The following is a 24,366-nucleotide window of genomic DNA, read 5'->3' on the forward strand; positions in this document are numbered from 1 at the left end:
CAGGCCCTGTGCTGAGTGTTCTGCCTGCATAACTTCATTTACTCCTCACAGCATCTCTCTGAGGTGGATTTAGTTATTGCGCCCATTTTACAGATAAGGAAACTGAGACTCAAAGAGGTTTAGCAACTTAGTCCTATAGCTAGGAAATGTTGGTGAACCCAGTTTCCACTGATTCCTCACTGCTGTGCAGTACTGCTTCCTTTGCAGATGTAGCCCTTTGTAATAAATTCTCTGCATTCCACCCTTGAGATAACAAATAGCAGTGACATAAACTGTGTTCATGTTTGTGTGTGCATGATTTTGTCAGCTGCCAGGCTCCTCCTAAAAGGGAGTCCTTATGTGTTTGACCTAGAAGATATGGGTTTTCTGGCCTGTGCAGGTCTTGTTTGGAATTCTGAGGCTGTAGTCCTGTTGAGTGGGATGTCTGAAGTCTCCCAACCCCCAGGAACTGGCTCTTCCAGCCTGAATCAAGATGGTCTGCATGCAAGACCATGCAGATGTGGTGTCTCTGCTTCTTTACATTTTATGCTAGAAATATGGAATGACTCATCTGCTCTTCTATTGTCAGATGTTATATGGGAAAACATTTTGGGCCTATTTTCATGAGAACTGTCACTGGAGTCTCAAGTCAGGTCAGTGTGTGCCACTGAGCAGGAACACCAAGGGCCGTAACCTGTCTAATGTGTTAAATTCTCAGGAATCGGGATTAAAAGTTAACCAGCCAGCATCCTTTGCTATAAGGTTGAATGGTGCGAAAGGCAAGATTGATGCAAAGGTGCACAGCCCCTCTGGAGCCGTGGAGGAGTGCCACGTGTCTGAGCTGGAGCCAGGTGAGCAGGGGCCTGGGCGGGGCCACACCAGCACTTCCAGCGTGTCCTGTACGTGTGCGTCCCAGAGCGGGCCTGGGCAGCCTCGGCGCTGCCAGTGAATGGGGCTCGAGCTCCTTCTGCCATTGCCAGACTTTTTTTTTTTTTTTAATAAACTAGGGTATGAACATTTGCCAGGAACAGGGAGACTCTACTCCTGGGGATAAAATGCCCTTTCTTTCTTTCTTTCTTTGTCTCTCTTCCTATTTTTTTTTTTTCTTTTCAAATGCTTTATTTTCTGTTAGTTTTCCAGATTCCTTTCACTTCATCATGATTTTTCTCTCATATTTTAACAAAATCTTGCAGATTTTTATTATATTGTCAATCTTATGACATGCCTACACTTTGATCTCATTTTACTTTGAGGAAAAGGTATATTAATGTTCCTCTCTGAATTTAAGAAGGGAGTCTGAGTCTCTAGGGCCTAATGTCAGAAGATTTTTCTTACCCATTCGGTGCCTTGGTATATGGGATTCTGTGATATTAATCAACCTTATTTATTTATTTTGAGACAGAGTCTCACTCTGTTGCCCCTGCTAGAATGCTGTGGCGTCAGCCTAGCTCACAGCAACCTCAAACTCTTGGGCTCAAGTGATCTTTGTACCTCAGCCTCCTGAGTGGCTGGGACTACAGGCATGCGCCACCATGCCCGGCTAATTTTTTCTGTATATTTTTAGTTGGCCAATTAATTTCTTTCTGTTTTTAGTAGAGATGGGGTCTCGCTCTTGCTCAGGCTGGTTTCGAACTCCTGACCTTGAGCGATCCACCCTCCTTGGCCTCCAGGCCGGGCGCAGTGGCTCACATCTGCAATTTTGTTCATTTTGCCAGAGAACATTTATTAAGTGTCAGAGACTTGGAGGGAAGGTAGGGCTGAGGAATACATTATTCCTGCTCTCAGAGAGCTGCTCAGAGTCTAATGAGGACCTGGCCAAAGCGTAATGACGACTCCAAGTGATGGCAAGACCACAGGACCTCACCTGGGTGTGGAGTGGAGGAGGGTGGGGACCCGCGGGGCCCGCTGGGAAGGTGGGGGGCCATAGGACCTAGGGCGGCCAGCTCCATGGGGACGCACCTCTGCGGAGAGCACTGGAGGAAGAGAGGGCTTGGCTGGAGCTTTGGGGAACACCAGCTCTGAAGGGACGAAGAGTACACAGAGCCAGGAGAGGCCGAGAGACTCCGGAGGAAGGAGGAACACAGGCTCTCTGCGTGCCAGGTGGGAGGACTTCAGGGAGGAGGGCCAGACCGGCGCTGTGCGCTGGACGGGTGCTCGAGGCGCCTGTATCACTTAACAGACCGCCCTGCCTTGTGCTGTGACGCAGGTGCACAGCTGAAGCCCCTGCCCCGTGGGGCACTTGTAGCTTTGAGCTTTATTAAGGGGCACTAATGCCAGTTGGAACCATTTGCTTCCCCTTCAAGTGGCTGAGTAGAGAGAAGAAGCTGGTGAGAAGGGAGCTTTCCCTAAAGGAAGGATGTATTCTTCTGAGGCAGGGCCAGAGTATTAGGTGTAGGATTTAAGATTTGGGTGTGTTTCCCAAAGGGTTGAAGCTCAGCATCCTGGGTGCCAGGCTCCCAGGAGAACTGTCACCTTTCAGTGCTTTGAAATTGGCCTCGCAGGTTGGCCTGCTGTCCTTTGTCCTTACCTAACCCAGTGGTCCGTTTCCCAACTTCACCGAGTCTTTGCTTGTTCTCCTAGATAAGTACGCTGTTCGCTTCATCCCCCATGAAAACGGCGTCCACACCATCGATGTCAAGTTCAACGGGAGCCATGTGGTGGGAAGCCCCTTCAAAGTGCGTGTCGGGGAACCCGGCCAAGCGGGGAACCCTGCCCTGGTGTCCGCCTACGGTGCCGGGCTCGAGGGGGGCACCACAGGTAACACGCCATGCCTCTTCTCTGAGTCTCAACTGAGTGGGTGCAGGGACCACACCAGAGGGAAGCCTTCACGCGCCACGCAAGCCCTTCACTCGCGCCGGGGAGCCAGGACAGCAGTGCCCACAGTGGAGGCTTTTGCCATCCAGCGTTGTTTTGGGAGATGTGGGTTGACCTGCGATAGATCCAGAGTGAGGGCTGGTGGCCGTGGCGTCACACCTCTTTACTGTTGGCCGTGGTCCAGATGTCTCCCCCTGCCGACTGTCTTGGCTAGGACGGGATGCCGGTGGTCGGGACACAGCACAGCGCCATCAGTTTTGAGGAACAGAATTCCTCACTCGTCTGCCAGGCCGCCTGGGAGGCCTCCTGTACATCTGCCATTCCTTTAAGGGTTCTGGGCTCCCCGAAACACACCAGGGCGGCTGTAAGACCATAGTGGCCTGTCTCGTCCTCCTGTTACTCTCTGGTCCTAACGGAGGAGAAGAAAACACTAGAAAGGTCAAAAGATTCTGAATTTTTAGACCTGTTACAATTTATTTTATTTTTATTTTTTGCCACAGATGGGACACATTTGACTATAAAAAGTACAGGCAGTTGAAGGATATAAAGTGAAATTCACTTAGGCTCCGGAGCGTCCCTGCCTCCTTCCCCATCTCGGTCTAGGAGTAAACACTGTGTTCAGGGCAGATCTTTAGGCAAGATCTCTCTGTCTTCTGTCTTGGTTGCTAGGTTGATGAACTAGTTGGTTCATTAGACTGGCAGACACAAAGTTTTGCTTTTATTTTACAGAAGTAATCTTACTGCACACTTTTATTGGTCCAGCTTGCCTTTTTTACCTTGACATCTTAAAAGATCTTTGTTTCAAAATATTCAGATCTACCGAGTTTTGGGAGGTGTGCTATAGCTATAGCTAGTGTCCCTACCATGTACTGCAGTTATTCGAACAGTCCCCTAGAGGTGGGCATTGAGTGGTGTCCAGGCCATCAGTGTCTCGGAGGATGCCAGGGTGGGCAGCCTGCCCTCTCAGGCTCCTCTGTAGGGGAGTCCATGTGTGGGCTCACAGGGACACTGTTTGCACTTGGTGTCACTTTGGATCCTCTTGGGAATGCGCCGGTCCGGTTTCTCAGGGCTCGTGCGCCCCGCCTTTAGTCCCACCATAAGGTGGGTGGGTGGAGCAGGCTCGCCTCCCACGAGCGAGGGGTGGCTGGCTGTGGTCTCCTGGCATCTAGCCCTGGGGAGCGAGTGTCCTGAGTGACTGAGGGCTGTATGCTGCCCAGGACTCTGGCCAAAGCAGTGGCCTCAGCAGAACCACCCACGGGGGTGGCATGAGTGCGGCCAGGCTCTCCAGGTGAATCCAGTCTGGCCCTACATGGGGCTGCGGGCCAGCAGCTTGCTTTTTATGAAAGGCACAGTATCTTTTTGCCCTAGGTGACGTTCATTTTACAGATGAGGAAAATGAGACACCGAGAGCTTGAGTCACTTTCCAAACTTGCTCAGCTGGGAGGAGGCAGAACGAGAATCAGTCCAGATCCTTGACCTCAGAGCCTGTGCCCTTAGCTCCGAAGCTTTGCCACCTTGCTAAGTGGCTGGCTTATTCAGAGGCAGTGATTGCACCCCTGACCCACTTTTGGGGTGTCCTAAACCAGGACCCCTGTCCTCCCAGCTGCCCTGGAGAGGTTTCTAGGCAGCAGTGCAGGTGTTTGGTCCCTGGTAAGCCACCCGCCATGAAGGATGGAGGTGGGGTCTTCTTAGCGCTTGGAGCACACAGCAGACCTTGGTTCAGGCCCCACGCTAGCCAGGAGCCATCTCACCCTCTTGCTGGCCCGCGCTGGCTGTGCCCAGGGTCCTCTCCTGCTTCCTCTTGGCAGTTCGCATACCTTGGGAGCGTGGGCTTCAGGCTGCGCTTTGCAAGTACTGGGCGCTGCAGAGAAAAGGAGCTGGTCTTGCAGGGAGGTTCCCAGCCAGGAGTGGAGAGGTACAGAGCATGCCTGTTTCAAACCCTGTGTAAATATTGCTCTTGTCATGGGGAAGGCATCTTGTTTTTCCAGCCCTCTCACTCCCAATCCTTTCCCCAAATACCCATTCTGAGATTACACAGCTGCAGTGTGAATGGAATGAAAAGGTATCTGTGCTCGGCTGCCAGAGGGCCCAGCATCCTGACCTTCTGAACAAAGCAAACTTCCCTGTGTTTTTATGGGTGGGTTTGCTGTATCTCTTGGCTCAAGCTTTAAATGGTCCATTCTGCAGATTTTGGAGCAGGGGAATGTGGGGAACTTGAGGTGGGACTCTCTGCTGGAGGGGGGTTGAAAGGCTGTGAGTTAGACCAGGGAGTTCTAGATTCTTGGGAGCAGTTTTCCTGCAGAAATGGTCCAGGAATCCCAATATGCTCACGGCATACCCAGAAGAGCCTCCTCCCTCCCTTTGCTCCCTCACGCCTTAAAGGGCAAGCTGCTTCATGGATACAATCCCCTCCTCTCCCACACAGCCCTGCCCCGTGGCTGCTGCTCAAGGGGCTTGCTGGCCGTGCAGACTGGCTACTCTGACAAGGGTGAGATAGTGGGGGAACCTTGGGACAGGAGCCCCAGGAGCTTCCAGAAACAGCTGGGTTGTATTTGAGGGTTGCGTGATAGCAGCTCCTTTGTTTCATTGATAACCAGAACAATAATTCCTTCTCTGGTGTGGTAGCTATAAGCAAACCAAAATATTTCCCAGCTGGGCCAGTGTCTGGCAGAGCACAACCCTGCATAGGAAGCTGTGCTGGTGTACCCCATAGAGGCTCTGTCACGGGCATGAGCTGGTGTCTGGACACCCAAGTGGCCCCCACTGACCACCGCACCCCTCTAGCCTGGCAGGGGGCGAGGAAGCGGGGGCTTTGTGGAGCCACTCTGCCCGGGCAGAAGTGCCCCTGTGGCTGTTGGCTGGCACTCACTTTTGGCCCTGCTTTCCTGTTGTTCTAGGGCAGGCTGGCTGTGCCAGAGGCCCTCGCCAGGCCAGCCGAGAGCCCAGGTGTCTTAGGGCTGCAGTAGAGCACCTGAGGCAGCCCCACTGTCCATTCAGTGGCCAAGAGACAGGCCTGGCACCAGAGCCATGCAGACAGGGTTCAGATCGGCTCTGCCACCTTCTAGCTGTGTGGCATGGCTGACAGCCTCCCTGAGCCTCAGTGTCACTTGTGAAAGGAGCCTGTGCCATGTATGTGGAATGATGCTCAGCACAGGCCCTGGGGCCCAAGCGGGCGGGCGTGTGCTCAGTTAGCAGGGGCTGCTGTTTGGCTCCTGTGCCCGTTGTTGGCGTTCACGGCAGAGTGGGTGGGCCAGCAGGTCGCAGCGCCTGTGCCAGCCTTCAGATGGTGTCAGGGGTAAGGAGAAGGAAGGGCGGAGACGCTGGACCTCTGGGCTTCTCTAAGACCACCCAGAGAAGAAAGGAAAGGTCAGAGGGGCCCATGCCTCCCCTCCCAGAGGCAGAGCTGGGCCCTGGCAGCTGGAGTGGCACAGCAGGCTTGCGGCGTGACTCAGGCTTCTCGCCCACAGCCCAGGCTCATGCCCAGAGGAGAGAACAGGGTGTCCAGGCAGCTGGTGCTTGTGGGCGAAATGTCAGCCGTGCTGCTGCCTCAGCCTGGGAAAGCAAGCCATCACCCCCAGGCCCTGAGGTTCTCTGTGCCAGGAGCTCAGAGCTGGTATCCCCACACCATCGGGGCAAGCCCTCCGTGAGGCCAGTGTGTGTCCCCACCACTGTGTCCATGCTCCTGGGACAGCCCCAACCACCAGCGTGGCATTCCCGCTTCCTTTCTTCAGGCGTCCAGTCCGAATTCTTCATCAACACTACCCGGGCAGGTCCAGGGACATTGTCCGTCACCATCGAAGGCCCATCCAAGGTTAAAATGGATTGCCAGGAAACCCCAGAAGGGTACAAAGTCATGTACACCCCCATGGCTCCCGGAAGCTACCTGATTGGCGTCAAATATGGCGGCCCTAACCACATCGTGGGCAGTCCCTTCAAGGCCAAGGTGACAGGTAATGGTCTCCTCCTTGGGAGTTAGTCCTCCTCCCTGTGGAGCCGGTCTTGTTAGAATAACAACAAAAACTGTGGATTATTTTAGATGTGTTGAATGTACTTTAAATCTTGAACGTCAAGAAATAGTACAGTATGGCCGGTTGTGGTGGCTCATGCCTGTAATCCTAGCACTCTGGGAGGCCGAGGCGGGCGGATTGCTTGAGCTCAGGAGTTCAAGGCCAGCCTGAGCAAGAGCGAGACCCGGTCTCTACTAAAAATAGAAAGAAATTAATTTGCCAACTAAAAATATATAGAAAAAATTAGCTGGGCATGATGGTGCATGCCTGTAGTCCCAGCTACTCGGGAGGCTGAGGCAGAAGGATTGCTTGAGCCCAGGAGCTTGAGGTTGCTGTCAGCTAGGCTGACGCCAGGGCACTCTAGCCTGGGCAACAGCGTGAGACTCTGTCTTAAAAAAAAAAAAAAAAAATCTCTACCAAAAATAGAAAAATTAGCCGAGCATGGTGGTGCACAGCTGTGGTCCCAGCAACTCGGGAGGCTGAGGCAAGAGGATCACTTGAGCCCAGAAGTTTGAGGTTTCTGTGAGCTATGATGATGCCATGCACTCTACTCGGGACAATTGCACAAGACTGTAAGACTGTCTCAAAAAAAAAAAAAGAAAAGAAAAGAAATAGTACGGTATATCAGAGGGCAGTGTTTGAAATTTGCAGAATGAGTCTGCAGTGTAGGGGCTCGAAAGCATGTTAGATGGTTTTCTGTCCCTAACACAAAAGAAGAAATGTTTACATGTATGAAATCTTAATATTTATTTAGATAAGGGCCTGAAAAATCCCCTCATTTCTAACCTTCACTTTTAAAATAATCCAAATTATTAAATTTTATAAAAATGTGCCTCTTCCAAACATTGGAAAAAAATACTAAATAGTAGAAGCCACCTCACAGCCCACCACCATAGGTAACCACCATAAATATTGTGATGTGTCCCTTCCACATGTCATGATTCAATGTGACAGAAGGAGTGTAGGTTCATTGCAGAATAACTAGAAAATCCCAATGGAAAAACCATCCTCTCATGCAGAGAATCATTTTTGATACTATATGTCCTCCCAAACTTTTACATTGCTTTTACATAGAGTCTTTTCTTTTTTAAGACAGGGTCTCACAGGCTAGAGTGCAGTGCTGTCATCATAGACCACTGCAACCTCAAAGTCCTGGCCTCAAATGATCCTCCTGTCTCAGCCTCCCAGAGTGCCAGGACTATAGACATGAGCTACCGCATCTGGCCCATGGAGTATTTTATATAAATGGAAAGATGTGAATTCTACTAGGTGGCATGTCTTTCTTTATATGGGGTGGGGGGAGGGAAAGGGTATTTCTAGGCCTTGTCAGCCAAGGCCAGAGTTGCCCATTTGCCAAGAAAGCCAGATCTAGTTGTAGAGGTGGGACCCCAGGAGCTTTAGAAAACATTATGGGTATGAGATAGGGGTATGGTAGCTTTTGTATCCAGGTGTTGTGGTTTGGGGGCTCTTCTGGGGCTTCTGTAAGGGGCACTGGCCTGTCCTCTGGCTGAGAGACCCTCTTAGACCAGCCATTCACACCCCCCTTCCTCCCTCTCTTCCTCCCTTGACCTAGGCCAGCGTTTGGTTAGCCCTGGCGCAGCCAGCGAGACCTCCTCCATCCTGGTGGAGTCAGTGACCAGGTCCTCTACGGAGACCTGCTATAGTGCCATCCCCAAGGCATCCTCGGACGCCAGCAAGGTGACCTCCAAGGGAGCAGGGCTCTCGAAGGCCTTCGTGGGCCAGAAGAGCTCCTTCCTGGTGGACTGCAGCAAAGCCGGTAGGCAGCGTGGGCCTGCGGGGGGTGCAGGTGGGGAGGGCAGCCCGAGGGTCCGTGGGACACTTTGGCCCTCCCAGCTGAGACTCCCTGCAGCGCCCGCCCTCCATGTCACCCAGCCATTCACAAGTGACCATGTCTATTACTTTGTTCTACACTTTAATAGTTTTAAATATGTTCTTCCCTTTTGCCCCTTGATTTTTCCACATGACCTCAGCGTGGATAGGAAAGTTGGCATTATCCCCATTACAGATGGGCAAACCAAATCGGTGTCCTGGCCCCTTTTCTGCCAGATTGATGTAATTGCAGTTTGAACTCAGTATTTATTCGGGTGTCAGTGATCGGTTGTCCGGGCTCTGGTGTCCACACTTGGGCTGGAAAGCTGGCTCTGCCACTTCATTCATTCATAAAGCTTATTAGCCATGTGAATAAGCTGGCTACTTGCTGGACAAGCTACTAAATCTCTTTCTAAAAATCAGTTTCTTCTTCTCTCAAATAAAAGTAATAGTGCCTTCCTTAAGGTGCTTGCGAGAGTGAGTGAGAAGATGCTGTTACAAGAGCTGACCCTACAGAGCCCTCACCACATGCCGAGGGCTCGATCCGTAACTCCTGTACACCTCCCAGTGGGCTCCTGAGGTAGGAGCCATTGTCCCTCCCCGTCTGCAGATGGGGTGCTGCCGTAGGGAGGGGGGGTTCCGTGTCCCAGGTCGCTGGGTAGAAAGCAGCAGGCTAGGGACACGAGCCCACACCTCGCTGTGATCAGCGCGCTCTCCACCGTCAGGGGCCACCGCGTCACCGACACCCAGCTGGTGGTGCCTGGTCCCGCCGCCTCTCGAGTCTGCCCTGGTGCAGCTACATGGAGAAACTGCCCTTTTCTGCCTCCCAGGTTCCAACATGCTGCTGATCGGGGTCCACGGGCCCACCACCCCCTGCGAAGAGGTCTCCATGAAGCACGTGGGCAGCCAGCAGTACAGCGTCACGTACGTCGTCAAGGAGCGGGGGCAGTACGTCCTGGCTGTCAAGTGGGGGGAGGAGCACATCCCTGGCAGCCCCTTTCATGTCACAGTGCCTTAAAATGGTTTTCGTCAAATCCTGGGAGGAGTCTGTGGTTGCTTTTGTAGCTTGTTTGGGCGATTCATTTTATACAAAGTCCTCCAGCCTGTTTGTGGATCTGAAACCCCACCCCTAAAACATTGCTATCCTAAAGTGCCTCCAGAAGTGAGTCTAGGCCTGACTCTGGAGGGACCTGTCGGGGAATCTTAAGACATGCAAGCCTGCCCAGTGGGCTAGGAAGATCTGGAGCACACGCACGCACATCGGAACTCTGGCGCAGAGACCACCTGCTACAGACAGACCAAGCACGTGGGCAAGACCAACATTTTTTGAATGAAATTGGCTAGACTAAGTTACGGGGCACTCTTCAGCACTGATGAAACAAGGCTAGGAGAATGGGGCAGGGGAAAAGAGACCTAGTTTGGGTCATCACTAGCCCAGGAGATGGCTTAAAGCCAGCTTAATCTACCACGGTGTAAGAAAAGGCCCTCAGGTGCTAGCAGCATCGTAATACTGCTCATTGCCAGTCTGCAGGCTCTGTGGCTTCTCACGCTTCTCAACGGGCAGAGTGGACATGGTGGCAAACGGGCCTGAATGGTGCCGAGTGCCTGTCCCCTCTCTAGGATGATTGTTCCGTGCAGCATCGTCACATGACCAGCCTGGCAGCCGTCGTTTTGCTTCAGTTTTTCAAGTCCCTTTCAGGCACTTGGCCTGAGGAAATCCTGCAGTGGTGGGCAGCACTCCACTTGCCAAAGACCCCTCTAACCAGCACTAGCCCTCGTTTTAACACAGGTTTGTCAGCCTGGTGAGTCTTACCGAAACGTTCAGAGTGACCGCAGGCGGGCGGCCTGTTGGCGCCTGGTGTGAGAGGACCGCAGGTGTCGGAAGCCAAACTGGAATCAAAATGCCCACTATAAATTGTATCTTATAACTTATTAAAAAATGTTTGCTCCATAAAGTTCCCCTGGCGTTCTTGGATGGTGTCACTTCCGAGTAAGTGGTTGGAGCCTCAGACTGGCTCTCCCCACTCCTGGCTGAAAGGACACAGGTTAGCAACCCGTTTCAGCAGTGAGCCTGGCCTCCTTTGTCGGGCAGGCAGAGGGGTGGGCCTGGGGGGGTTTTTCCTGATTGATACTGGGAAACACATTCCCCTCCTTCTCCCCTTCCCTCTCTCTCTTCTACAAGAAGGGCTTCTGGTTGCTGTGTGCTCTCAGGACGCACAGCAGCCTGGCCCCCACGTGGCAGCGCAGGTCTGCAGACTCCTGGGCCCTGGCCCTGGCCCTGAGCTGGAGCTCGGACCTCTGGCTGATGTGTGCGGAAGCAGGAGCCCCAGCTGAGCCCCTGGCAGGGCCGTGTGATGGGAGTTCCTGCTGGGACCCCAGCCCTCCCAGTGGGTGGGGTTGGAGAGAAAAGCAGGGAAGGGAGAGCTATGACCAGGATGGTAATCGGGATGGTGAGTTGTTTACCTTCTAGAGGTGGGAGGAGGAAGGCTGGAGGAGAGGAGGTCTGCCCTCCTGCTGGAGGGAGCAACCATATCTGTGGCCTGTACCATGAAGGGCCGTTTCCTGGACTCCTAGCCTGGGAAGGCCTGTGGGCTTTGGGTAGTCCACTCAGGTTCTGCCGTGGGGTCTGGGCAGGCCACCGTATGGTGCTGGGTTTACCCAGAAGTGCAGGGCAGCATTGCGCTCTCCACCTGGAAGCCCGTCTGGTTTCTGTTGGGGAAGGCAACATTTCTAAGTTAAGACTGTGGACTTTGGGCCGGGTGTGGTGGCTCACGTCTGTAATCCTAGCACTCTGGGAGCCCGAGGCGGGCGGATTGCTCAAGGTCAGGAGTTTGAGACCAGCCTGAGCAAGAGGAGACTCCGTCTCTACTAAAAACAAAAAGAAATTATCTGGACAACTAAAAATATATAGAAAAAATTAGCCGGGCATGGTGGCGCATGCCTGTAGTCCCAGCTACTCGGGAGGCTGAGGCAGGAGGATCACTTGAGCCCAGGAGTTTGAGGTTGCTGTGAGCTAGGCTGACGTCTCGGCACTCTAGCCCGGGCAAGAGAGTGAGACTCTGTTTCAATTAAAAAAAGGACTTTGGGATCAGCACTCCAGACCATTGGCTTTGTGGCCCTGGGGAGGTTGCCTTGCATCACTCTCCAGCAAGTCTCTGTGGGTGGTCGTGAGGGTGCGATGAACTCCCACCTCAAGCTGCAGGGACAGTTCCCCAGGGGCTCCTCCACAAGGCTGCACTGCCCGGCTGCAAGCCAGGCCAGCACCTGGTCTGTGCCTCCTGCTCCCCTGCATGGGGCCCTGGTGGTGCTGCCCTGGGGCACGTTTCCTAGCAATACCCACTGCCACCTGTGCTATCAGACACCTGGGGAAATCTGTGTGCCTCTCTACTGGTCAGTGGCTAGAACCACAAGGCAACTCTTATCTGCGCCTGGGATTGGCTCCCATGGAAACCGCTATTGTTTGTGCAAACACCTTGAAAACTTTGAAACTTGACCCCGGACAGGCGAGGTGCCAGGTCCTTTTCAATTTTCACTGGTTGACTTTGCCCCTTTCCTACTAGGAACTGAGGGCGTGGCGTGGGGAGTATGCAGACAGCAGCCCTGCAGCGGCCCTGCCCCTTTAAGCACAGATGGCCCCCCCACTCCCCCCTTCTTTTTGCAGCCCAGGGAAGCACTCACACGGCTCACCCTCACCGGAAGTGCTGCCAAGAAGGAAACATTTTATTAACATGTCTCTGTGTTTCCAAGGCACTCATAAACATCTGGGCCCCTTGACCACATGTCTAGTTTGGGGACTTCAAAGGGGCCTTGAAAGCCACATTTTGATGAGTTTGGTGTAAAATGAGTAGAGCACATAGGGACTTAATTTCCCCTGAAAATTACACAGCTTTAAAAATTAGCAGAGAAAAGGTTAATGGCAAAATGAGTGCTTGATCCTTGTCATCCTGCCAAGTTCGTATCTTAAAGTGGGGAGCAAGATTGTCAATGGAAGTTCCCTCCAGCAGGAGTTCTGGGGCTGGCGGGAGTGGGGTGGAGGAGAGGGATGGAGTCTTTCCAAGTCTCCATTAACTTGAAAGGGGAAGAGGTTTTATAGTCAGTGTATTTCACTGATGAAAACTCTTTCCCAGAAATACGTCTTCTACAGGTGTTCTTTTCTTCTCTCACAACAGCAAATCATAACTTGAAGAGGGAGTGAAAATGTCACATTGGAGGGCACACTGAAGGCAGGCCTGGATTCCATTTTTTTCTCTGCCTTTGTCCTAAGGATGCTGCCCAAACACATGGTGGGAGGAATCTTTTTAAGCAAAGAGTTCCTTCTCTGCTTTGTGATAGGCTTTTGTCTGGGCCCCCAAGCCCATAGGGACCCACACCCTTTTTCTCTCCTCCTCCAGTGTTCTCAAAGAAGGCAGGAAATGGAGAATTTATGAGCCTGACCTGTGACACATTCCACCCCTTATCTTACTGTGTTTGGGATTTTGGACTTGCTTATCTCTCCAGAACAAAGCTCAAAGAGGAAAAAATCTGCAAGCCTTTTATTGCCCATAATCATGACCCCTTCCCCAGGCACCAGCATGCCTGTCCCCAGCCTCTCCCTATTGGGGGCTGCCTTCCTTTTCTAGGCCATGGCCATTCTTAGGGCAAAGCTGAACCCCGGTGTCAGAGGAGAAGGAAACCTTGGCAGAGGTGCCAAGTCCCGGAAATGCCAGCCCCACTCGCCCTGACACAGTGGCAGCAGAATACCCGAGTATGTGAGAAGCTCTCAGAGAGCCGTGGGTAGCACACTGCAGGTTCAGGTCTGGGTTCCAACCCCAGCAACGCCCCTACCACTGAGACCCTGTAGGCAATTCTTTCTGTGGGCCTCACATCTGTAAAATGAGAAAATAATGGGAGGCTTCCATTCTAAGATAATACTAACTTTAGAAAGACATGGCCGGGCACGGTGGCTCACGCCTAACATCCTAGCACTCTGCGAGGCTGAGGCAGGAGGATTACTTGAGCTAAGGAGTTCGAGGCCAGCCTGAGCAAGAGCGAGACCCCGTCTCTACTAAAAATAGAAAGAAATTAATTTGCCAACTAAAAATATATATAAAAAGTTAGCCGGGCATGGTGGCACATGCCTGTAGTCCCAGCTACTCGGGAGGCTGAGGCAGGAGGATCGCTTGAGCCCAGGAGTTTGAGGTTGCTGTGAGTGAGGCTGACGCCACGGCACTCTAGCCCGGGCACCACGGTGAGGCTCTGTCTCAAAAAAAAGAAAGACACATTTCCCACACTCAGCACCCCATCCCCCAGCACATCGTCTCGACCTGGCCGGGGTAAATAAACCCTGTCCGACCCAGAGCTGCTGGGCGAGGGGCTGCCTGAGTGTTGGGGAGATGTGGCTCCCCAAGGCAGAGTGGGAGGGTGTCCCAGTGAGGGGAAGAACGGCTTGTGGAGAAACCAATTAGCATGGTAGTTATAACCACAGGCTGGAAGTTCAAATCCTGGCCCTGCCGTGACCTGTAGCAGGTTATATACCCTCACAGAAAGCGGTGCCTTAGTTTTCTCGCCAATACAATGGGGTAGTAGCCCCCCGCCCCAGAGTGTTCTGAGAATTAACTGAGAAAATTCACATGAAGAACCTGTCACAGTGTCCAGGACGTGGTAAGGACTCACAAAATCACTATTATTGGTGCAAGGTGACTAAGACGATTGCTCTGCACGAACGTCTATAGTCCAGCAGAGGGCACTTGTCTGTTAGTACAGGCCTAAGCCAGAGACAGGCCCGGGGCTGCCCTGCACCTTCGCAGGGATGGCTAGGTGGGGTTTAATGAGTTAATCAACTATGAGTAAAAAGATTGGCATCCTGAGTAACACTAATGCTAGGCACTGAGTCTTAGTATCACATTTTTTACAGGAGAGTTTGCCAGGGCTCAGAGAGGTTAAGTGACTTGCCCAAGGTCACACAGATAGTATAATGGTCAAGGCTGTATTAAAACCCTGCAAGCCTGAATTCAGGAACAGGACCATGAAGCTGTGTGCTGCTGCCAGCACAGATCAGAACCCAAAGGCGGCTCTCCTAGCAGGCCGTAGGCGGCCCTTGGGCCTAGGAAGGCAGCGCTGCACCTTCCCAGCCTCCTCCGTCCTGGGGCGGGGAGGCGGCGCCCAGGGCTGTCCGCCAGGGGCCGCTTTGGACACGTGGATTGAGCTGTGCGGGGGAAGGCAGACCTGTGGAGGGGAAGGTGCTGGGTGTGAAGAGGGCACACTCGCGGGGCACCTGGACTTGCAGCCTGGGCGGGGCTGCCCGGTCCCAGCGGCGCCGACCCGCCCATGATGGCTGGCCCCGGGCTCTGCCGTTCCCCCAGCGCCCACTCCCGCCTCTCCTCCCTTCCTCCCCGCGCCAGCCACCCACGTGACAGAGCAAGTGTGGAGTGGGACTGTTCCTCGTTCCTTGAGCACCTGCTGTGTGCCCCGAGGTGCAGACGGGGCGCTGAGCGGGACAGGGCCGGGAGCGCGGGCCCAGGAGGGCAGGGCATTTCACGGACTTTGTTCTCTCGCAGCTCCGTGTGCACAGTGGGCCGGCTGAACGAGTGATCGGTGCGCACAGGCTGCTCAGGCATCCTGCGTTCAAAGGGTTAGTCAGTGACCACTGTGAGTGCTCAAAAGAAGAGACATCTCCAGGCCCAGGCTATTCCACTTAATCTGAGCTTAATCTTCCCAAATTTCCCAAACTCCCTCATTGCCCTCATTTTACAGCTAGGAGGCTGAGGCAGAGAGGCCATCTGTACAGCTGTGGCCTTTACTGCCTTTCAGACCAGGGGTTCCAGTCTGAAATACTTCCCCCTCCTTGCCTGGCTAACTCATGTTCATAGTTCAGGTCTCAGTCAAAGAGAACCTCCTCCAGGAAGCCTTCCCTGACCCTCCACCAACCTGGTTACGAGTCTGTCTTGCCTCTGGACTGTGAGACCCCGAGGGCAGGAACCACGTGACTCTGTCCCTCCTCATCTACCTTCTGTACTTGACACAGGGCCAAGAGCGAGTGAAGTTTGTTGAATGAATAGATGAGGGCCCACTCAGAAGAGTGGAAAGGCAGGTGGCCCCGGGGCATTGTGGGTGGCTCCTGCTCACAGGCGCTCACACCGGAGGGCCGGCGGGGAGCCGAGGGCGCGGACTGGCTGGCTCAGTGGTGCTGCCGCACCTGCTCGCCCTCTCTGCCCGCCCTGCCTGCGCCTCGCCCTCCTGGTGCTCGTCACAGGCCTGGGAGGGTTTTGTGTCTGACACGGGGTGTGGGTTTGGAGTCACTTCCAGGGATTCCTCAGTTTCCTCATCTAGAAACGCAGCCTGTTTGCGAGGCGCTGAGTGAGAGTGCAGACAGGCGCCCTGCCAGGCCCTGCACGGCCGCGCGACCGGGCAGCCGCGTCCTGTCGCCGAGCCTCAGTCTCCCACTGAGGAAGAGCCACGAGAGCCTGGTCGGGAGGAGGGCAGGCGGAGGCGCGGCGGAGTGCTGCCTGCTCCAGTCTCGTGGACGCGGGGAGACTCGCTCTCCTGTCCAAGGGTTGCTCCCACTCTCGCCCCGTTGTACGAGCAGGGCCACTCAGCTAGCAGGTGGGGGGCTGGGCCGTGGCAAACCCTTCCGCCACGTGTCTGGAGCTTCCTGAGGGTGTGGGCTGGCCTCTCTTCGGCCCCCCTGGGTGCCCGGTGCATAGTAGGTGTCCAGTGGGGCTTGCTGAATGGGATCGAGGCTGCGGCGCCCGCGGACCACCCAGGGCCCCTGGGGCTGAAGGTAAAGGCCAGAGCCCTGGGTCCCTCCTGCCAAGGCCAGGCTCCCTGCCTGGCACGCTGGGTAGCTGTGGCTGGGCTCTGCTCCCTTTTCCAGCCTGGTCTGTCCTGCCTGTGAGTGGCCACGTCCCCTGGGCAGCCCAGCCCCTCCTCTCTGGCAGGGCCTTGGCAACCTGGCCCTCATTGGCTGCACGTATCCTTGGAGACGAGGCACCAGCAACGCAAACACAAGCCACAGGGCTGTGGGAAGAATCTTTCCTCTTTCCATGAGGCTCCCCCTTTCCCCGAGGGAGCCGTTGACCTCCCAGAACCAGGCCTGCTGGCAGGAGCACATCCAGAAGGAGGCAGCCGCCCGGGTCGCCTGGAAGATCAACTATGGCCACAAGTACCTGAAGGAGGGGACTAGACCCAGGAAGCGGCTCCAGCAGGCCCCATTCAGGCCAGCCCTGGTAGCGGGCCCAGTGCCTGCCACCAGCAGCTTTGACCACAAGGAGGTGCAGGTCGGACGGCCAGAGACCAGGGGGGTCTGGAACCAGCTGTCGGGGGGAGTGGGTGTCCAGGGAGCCCCACCCAAGGGAGACAGAGGAACAACTCAGGGGCCAGCAGGCCAGACCAGGCCAGAGGGCTTAGAAATGAGGCAGGTCCCTTCAAGCACCCTGCAGCTGCTCTTCCAGGGCATCTCGCATGACGGCCAAGGCCGGGCCCTGTACCTCCGGGAGCGGCATCGGCAGAAGCCAGAGGAGAAGTTTCGGTACCCGATCCTATCATCCTGGGAGTACGGCTGGCACGTGGGTAAGGGCCGCCACCATCTTGCCATTCCAGGTCTTTGGCAGCCAGGCCGGGTCCCCACCCCACCTCGTCCACCTCTGCCCTCACTCCTGGCACGCGGAGCTGGCTCCCTGTCCCCGCAGGCACCCCCCACGTCCGGCTTTTGCTCACTCTGGTCGCTCCGCCTGGAGCGTTCCTCCTGCCCCTCCCTCTGCTGGCCAAATGTCACAGCACCTCCTGAGTCCAGAAGACTCAGACGTCTTCTGAGTCCTCCAGGCAGATTCGCTGAGGCCACCTCCGTGCCTCCACAGTCTACAGAGGCGCGGGCCTCGGTGTCCGTCCGGCCTGGGAGCCCTTGCGTCCCAAGACTGCTTAGTGAGCTTTATTAATGCCCTCTCCGCTCCCAGCTGTGGAATGAATGAACAAGTGAACATGACTAGGGAAGGAGAACTTGATTTAGAATCAGGAGATAAGAGTTCAAATCCTGGTTCTATGGCTGCCAACTTGTATGATCTCAGACAAGAACCTTAACTTCTCTGGGCCTCAGTTTCCACATCTTAAAAATGGGAATAACCTAGTGTCTGCCTTCTATGTCACAGAGTTCTGGGGAAATGAAGTGGGGAAAGCACCTGAACAGGAATGATTCTCGCAAAGCCCCTGTGCGCTGGGACTGTCATGTGACCCTTTCATTCGGGACAGCCTGCAGAGGGGGTCTGGAGCTCCACCACAGTGAGCTAGTGAGCAGACAAGCCTGAAGAGTGGTTCAGTCGTCAGTCACTCGACGCGTGTTTATAGAGCACCTGGTCGGTGTCAGGCACTTCTTGTCCCTGGGGAGCAGCACAGCCTAAGACAGGCGCGGTCCTTGCCCTCAGCGGGCAGACAGCAAGCAAATAGATGTGGCGGGTGCAGGCAGCGGCTGAGCTGCACTGCAGTGCTTTTGGTCTCCACTGGGCAGGAATCAGCTGGGTGTCGCTTAAAATGCAGGACTGATCCAGCGGGGGAGGGGTGGGGGGTGGGGGAAACACTGCTCCTGGTGCCCGTGGGTGCTGCTGCTGCCTCCCGGGGCCACACGTTGAGCTCAAGGTAAATTAAAAGAAGGGTGTGGAGACTGCGGGCCTGCGCAGACGGGGTGGTCAGGGAAGGCCTGCTGTGAGGGGGCCTTTGAGCAGAGTCCCAGGCAGAATCTGCTCCGCGGGGTTCTTCTGAGAAGGCCTGACTCCCTGTGTCCACAGAGCGGGTCCCACGGAGGCGCTGCCCAGTGCCTTCCCTGTCCTTTCCCTCCTGCTCGGCCCTGTGCCCTTCCACTGTGACGCCAGTGCTGGTCATAAGGTTGCTAGGTCTAGCAAATAAAGCTACAGACACTCAGTGACCTCTGAATTTCAGATTAACAAATAATTGTTAGTAAAAGTACATTCCCAATATTGCACGAAGCATATACTAAAAAGACTATTTAATGTCTATCAAAATCCCCGGGCGACCGGGCAGGCTGCATCTATCGGCCGCAGCCACGCCAGGGCCTGCTTCTGGTGCTTCCCTGGTGGGGACGGGACCGGCTCTCCTCGCCGTGCTGCTTCAGCCCGGCAGCGTCTGAACACTCTGTCAGCGTCTGGCCTCGCCCCTGACGCAAGCCCAGGTCAGGGGTCTGATGGGAACAGAGGACAGACCCTCGCCAGCCTCTCTCCCCGCCCGCCACAGACGCAAGCAGAGGCCGCGCCCCCAGGCCGCCAGCTCGGCTGCCCCGCAGAGCGCCGTGGCGGCCGGCAGAGCTGCCGTCGTCGTGTCACAGCAGGTCTGCGCAGGGCATGCGGGGCTGACGGCGGCCCCTGAGGAGCCCCACGCGGCGCCGGGAGGGCGCAGTGTCCGTGGACAGCGGGGAGAGACGGGGCGGCGAGTGAGGCTGAGGGTCCAAAGAGCTCATTGGGACTGGCCGCCCATCGCGACAGATCTGCTGCCAGCGCCGGGTGCCAGCCTCTAGTCACTGCGTCACAGGAAGGCCGGCCGAGGGGCTGGGGCAGAGAGGCCAGAGGTGTTCCAAGTTGGAGCAGAGCGGTTCGCTGTTTTAGCCACTGCAGGCGTCGTGGAGTGTGTCCCTCCTGGCCCTCTGCTCTCTGGGTCGGGGTGGAGCTGACGGGGACGGTGGCACCTGCTCACCCCAGCCTGTGCTGTGTTGCAGGGGACGCCGTGAGGCACACCAAGGCGCCAGCGTATGCCAAGGTCCAGCCCATCACAAAGGCGTTTTACACCAAAAGTGGCATCTTTCATTTCCCACGGCGAACAGACCAGCTCATGTGAGCCCGGCTGGGAAGGGGCCCCTGAGCCCTCCTTTACTGTGCCCGTCTGGACCCTCTGGGCACGACGCTGCCAGCCAGACCCAGCCTCTCTCTGCCCACTGTCGAGCCCCGCCTGCCTCGCCGAGTGTGGCTGTCACGCAGGCCGCCTGTGGGGCGCCCGCGCCTCTGGCCCTCTGCTCCTCACAGCGCCGCCCTCCTCCACCACCGAGGCCTGGGCTTGGGGCGTCTTTCCGGGGAACCGGGGGTCTCCAAGGGCTCCATCGGCAGAGCTGAGGCAGGAGGGGCTTGCAGAGTCCTTAAGGTGCTGAGGGGAAAACGTCTCCTGCTTCCTGTTTCTCTACCTTGCGCCGGACGGTCCCGTAGCAGGGCTGCTTGGTCCCAGTGTGCCTGCAGTTGAGGGAAGAAGCAGTTTCCATTGAGACACGCTGCCTCTCTCCTCCCAGAACCTGTATCGGTCAGGGTTGCCTCACTGCTGTAACAAACAGCCCTCAATCCCTTATTGCTTGAACCAATAAAGACGTATTTCCTACCTCACTGTCCAACCGGGGCTCAGCGGGCAGCACTGCACACGCGCACCTGGGCACCAGCCTTCTCCCGTCCCGTGGCTCTGTCATCTGGGCCTCAGAGCCCTTCCTTGAGCCCTCTCCCTCCAGCCAGGCCCAGAGAAGAGAGACGGAGAGGGTGGAGAGAACATGCCCACTCTCAACCGCCCTGGCCTGGAGCTGACAGATGCCACTTCTCACATTCTATTGGTAAGAAAAAGTCACCTGACTTCTCCAAGTGCGAGGGCCTGGCCGTGTTCTGTAACCATGTGGCCCAGAAGAAGAGGAGAACGGGCTCCAAACATCTCACCTATCTCTGCCACAGTGCCGCCCTGTCCTGTCACCGCCCTGGGGTGGGCCTGAGGCGCAGCCACCACCCTAAACTCAAGAACCCTTCCTGTTCTGGTTTGCTAGCACTGCCGTAACAAAGTGCCACAAACGGGGCGCCTAACATAACAGAAGCTAACTGTCTCATAGCTCTGCGGGCCAGACATCCAAAAATCAAGGTGTCCCCAGGGCCATGCTCCCTCTGAAGCCTGTAGGGGACCCTTCCTCACCTCTCCCTGGGCCCTGGTGGTCCCCGGCAGTCCTCAGCCTTCCTCGGAGCACTCCAAGCTCTGCCTGAGAGTCTGTCCTCCTGTGGCTGTCTTCTTATAATGACACCAGTTGTGTTGGGTTAGGGGCCCACTGTCCTCCGGTGTGACCTCATCTTCATTAATTGCATATGCAATGATGCTAATTCCTAATAAGGTCACATTCTGAAGTACTGGTGATTAGAACTTTAAAAAAATCTTTTAAAAATCAGTTTTGGGAGGGACACAATTCAACCTCTGACGCTGTCCTTCCGATGGCTAAGCTTTGGTTGCTTAGCCACCTTGCTGGGCCTTCCTCCTCCTCTTGGAAAGGGTTCCCTCACACACCTGCAGACAGCCGGCCGCTTATCTGCGCAGGCCTACCTGATGCTGGTGCGCAGTGTCCGATTGCTTAGAAGGCCTCAGGCATGTGGGGAGTTTAAACAGTCACCCCTGCAACAGCTCTTTGCGAAACCAAAACGCTTGCAGGCAGGTCTTGTTGAATCGGGGCATTTTGGTACCCCTCCCTCCTTACCCGGTCAAAAGGATAGTCCCTCAGGCTGGACAGAGATACTTGGGCAAACTAATAGCTCTTTCCAGGTCTCTATGGGTCTGCCTCTTAGCCTGAAACTTCCCAGAGGAGCTAGACCACTTAAAAAACTGCGAATGCAACTAGCTTGCCTGGTTTTCCTTTAGCAACCTTGGGAGAGTGAGCAAGAACCAATGTGGGCACGTTTCTCCTGAATGTGCACGACAGCCTTGCACACCAGAGCTGCTGGACAGACACCTGCCACGGCTAATCAAACACCAAACACCTCCCTGGGTTCTCTGGAGTCATTTGATCCAATGCAACAAATACTGACCTAGCAGTTCCTGCGGGCCGGGCCTAGGCTGGGGAGTGCAGATGCATCGGCGCCCACGACAGAGTGAGAAGGCTGCGATGGGCATGGCGGGCGTCTGGCGCACGAAGAGGCTTTCTGCGGGAGATCACTGACATTCCTGTTGTCAGACAAAACAATGCTCAGAAAGCCCTTGCCACAGTGCCTCATGCCATTCACGTGAACTGTGTTAACCGTTGCCATGATTGTTGCTGTGAGCAGCAAGTCTGCAAGCTGCTTAGAGAGGACAGGCTGCCACTGGGGCAGCCTTTCTCAATTAGGGTTCGAGAATAAACTAAGCCCTGCCAGAAACGATTCCAGTGACTTTTCTCAGCCCTCCCAGGAACAGCCCAGTGTAGCTGGCACTGTTCCAGAGGCGTGGGGAAGAAGCTGATTCAGCGCAAACGGGCTGTTCCGGGATGTTAGGGCTCAATTCTTTCTGGGAAGCCAGGTAAGAAAGTCCAATGGGGAATTTGTTTTGTATTTAACCACTTCGGCACGGCGCTCACCGGCCGAGAAACCCTGCCCACAGCCGCACGCACAGTCCGCACGGCAGTCCGCGCTCGCACTGACGGCGAGTCTGTGTTGGCTCGTGTGGTGAGGAAAGCTCGAGAGCACTGAGAGCTTCTGCTACTTTACAGGCAGCTTCACTTGAAATGTAAATCAGAATAGGTAACATGTACATATATGTTTTCATTACATTATTTTTACTTTTATTTATTTATTTTTTATTTTAGCATATTATGGGGGTACAAGTGTTAGGGTTACTTATATTGCCCATGCTCCCCTCCCCCGTCGAGTCAGAGCTTCAAGTGTGTCCATCCCCCAAACGTTGCACCTCTTACTCGTTGTGGTTGTATATACCCATCCCCTCCTCCCCCATCTATTACATTATTTTTACATGTTCACAATTTTAATAAATGAAAAATTAGAAAAGGCATATCACGCTGTCAGCTAAAGTCGCTGTGCGCGTTCATCTGTGGCTGTCGACTATAGTGGTCAATGTATTTAATCATACCTATATGGTATTTACTGGCATTGTTCTGAGCCTGCACTGTTGAATTCGGCAGTCACGAGCCACATGTGTTCATTGAGCTCTTGAAATGTGTCTTATCCAAATTGTGACATGATCTAAGTATAAAAGATACTAAATTTTGAAGATTCAGTGTGATAAAAAATGTTTACATGTCTCATTAATGATATTTATATGGAATTATTTATATGTTGAAATGATCACACTTAGATAAACCGGGCTAAATCAAGGTTGGCAAAGTTTCTCCATAAAGATCTAGACAGTAAATATTTTCAGTTTTGTGAGCTATGCCGTCTCCACATAGCTACTCAACTCTGCCATTCTAGTGCAAAAGAAGCAATAGAAAAACAAATGGGCATGCCTGTGTTCCAATAAAACTTTATTTAAACAAATGGCTGGATTTGACCTACAGGCTGTAGTTTGCTGATTTCTGGGTTAAATAAACTATATTAAAATTAATTTCACTTGTTTCTTGTAAAATATGGCTGCTAGAAAATTTCAAATTACATTTTGGCTCACATTGTATTCCTGCTGGGACAGGACTGATCTAAGCACTTTACAAATACTAACTCCGGGGATGGTGCTGCTGCTCTGGGAGGGTGTGTGGTGGGGAATGAATTCCTGACAGTCTAGAGCGGTGTGGCTAGGCTCCCTGGCCTGGCTCCCCCACTGCAGAGTGTGGAGCCCAACTGCGGCTGGCCTGTGGCCACCTCCTGGGGGCATCTCTACCTGCTCTGTTTCTAGGTTTGCCTTTTGACTAAAGGGAAGTTCCCGGAAAGGCCACCAGGTGGTGCTCTCAGACCATACCAGAAACCTGCATTCTCTGCCCATTTGCTGTGAGGCTGTGGACCTCAATTTTCTTACCTATAAAATGGGCTTAGACTAGACTAGTGAGAACATAAACTTTGGAAGCAGACAGGCTTGGATTTGAGTTCTCACTCTTCCAGGGCCCCAATATGGTTTTCATGGGCCCTAGGCACTTTTGCCTTCGTTGTTCTCTTCCTCCATAAAAAAATATTAAAAATTATATTTTACAGCCAGGGGAGGTGGCTCATGCCTATAATCCTAGCACTTTGGGAGGCCAAGGCAGGAGAATCCTATCTTGGATCGCTGGAGGCCAGGAATTCAAGACTAGCCTGAACAAGATCCTGTCTACAAAAAATAGAAAAACGAGCTGGACATGGTGGCATGCACCTGTAGTCCCAGCTACTCTGGAGGTTGAGGCGGGAGGATCATTTGAGCCCAGGTGTTGGAGGTTGCTGTGAGCTATGATGATGCTACTGCATACTAGCCAGGGTGACAGAATGAGACCCTGTCTCAAAAAAATATTTTATAACTATGTTGGTATAAAGACAAACATTATATTAAAATTTTTCTTCAACCTAAAAGTTCACATCTTTCCATCTGGCTGTGAAAGAAAACACATTTCAGTGGGTCCTGGGAACTCCATAACAGTACTGTGGGCCCCGGGTGAGCCACCTCTGGGCTCCACCACACTACTCCCCAGCTGTGTGACCTTGGGCAAGTTATTCACCTTCTCTGGGCATCAGTTTCCTCATGTATAAGATGGAGACGACATCAGACTCCACCTCTCAGCGCTGGGCTGGGATTCGGGGCGACAGCGCACGCCCTGCCCTCTCGGCACACTGCCCGCACAGAGCGAGCGGCAACCGCTATTTTTTGTTGTTCTTTAAGGATATTTTTCAGCTTTAACCTCTAGAAAAGTATGAAAGGTCTCAGAAGCAGGAATCTCAAAGCAAATAACTCAGAAAAGTAAAATGAAGTTCCCAGGGTATTTGGTGGAGGAGTGAAGCGTTTCCTAGAGAACTGAGAGGCAGCAAGAGGAGTTTTTGCACATAATCAGCACGTCCTCCTCCTGCCGTCAGAGAACTCATGT

The 24,366-nt window shown here is 54.1% G+C and overlaps 2 protein-coding genes across 5 annotated transcripts in view; both read left to right on the forward strand.

Moving 5' to 3' along the window:
• Positions 1-10,585, forward strand: part of FLNB (filamin B) — a 150,743-nt gene extending 140,158 nt beyond the window's left edge. For all 4 annotated transcript variants that reach the window (XM_076009013.1, XM_076008997.1, XM_076009001.1 and 1 more), the window contains 5 exons: positions 698-830; positions 2,560-2,736; positions 6,525-6,743; positions 8,374-8,577; positions 9,461-10,585. In XM_076009013.1, coding sequence (XP_075865128.1) covers positions 698-830; positions 2,560-2,736; positions 6,525-6,743; positions 8,374-8,577; positions 9,461-9,648 — 921 coding nt within the window. In that variant the 3' untranslated portion in view covers positions 9,649-10,585. The remainder of the gene's footprint in view (positions 1-697; positions 831-2,559; positions 2,737-6,524; positions 6,744-8,373; positions 8,578-9,460) is intronic.
• A 5,852-nt stretch (positions 10,586-16,437) lies between these two features.
• On the forward strand, positions 16,438-19,973 carry LOC105884915 (uncharacterized). The gene is made up of 2 exons (XM_012789332.2): positions 16,438-17,177; positions 19,327-19,973. The coding sequence occupies exons 1-2, from the start codon at positions 16,652-16,654 to the stop codon at positions 19,443-19,445; spliced, it is 645 nt and encodes a 214-aa protein (XP_012644786.1). The 5' UTR covers positions 16,438-16,651; the 3' UTR covers positions 19,446-19,973.
• Positions 19,974-24,366: the final 4,393 nt, after the last annotated feature.

This window comes from Microcebus murinus, chromosome 1 (genome assembly GCF_040939455.1).
Source record: "Microcebus murinus isolate Inina chromosome 1, M.murinus_Inina_mat1.0, whole genome shotgun sequence".
In the NCBI taxonomy this organism is placed as follows: Eukaryota; Metazoa; Chordata; class Mammalia; order Primates; family Cheirogaleidae; genus Microcebus; species Microcebus murinus.

What these genes read in the sequence shown, in the direction of transcription:
- LOC105884915 (XM_012789332.2), top strand. Translation starts at nt 16,652, where the DNA reads ATGAGGCTCCCCCTTTCCCCGAGGGAGCCGTTGACCTCCCAGAACCAG. An exon ending in GGAGTACGGCTGGCACGTGG is followed by an intron (nt 17,178 to 19,326) that starts GTAAGGGCCGCC and finishes GCTGTGTTGCAG; the next exon opens with GGGACGCCGTGAGGCACACC.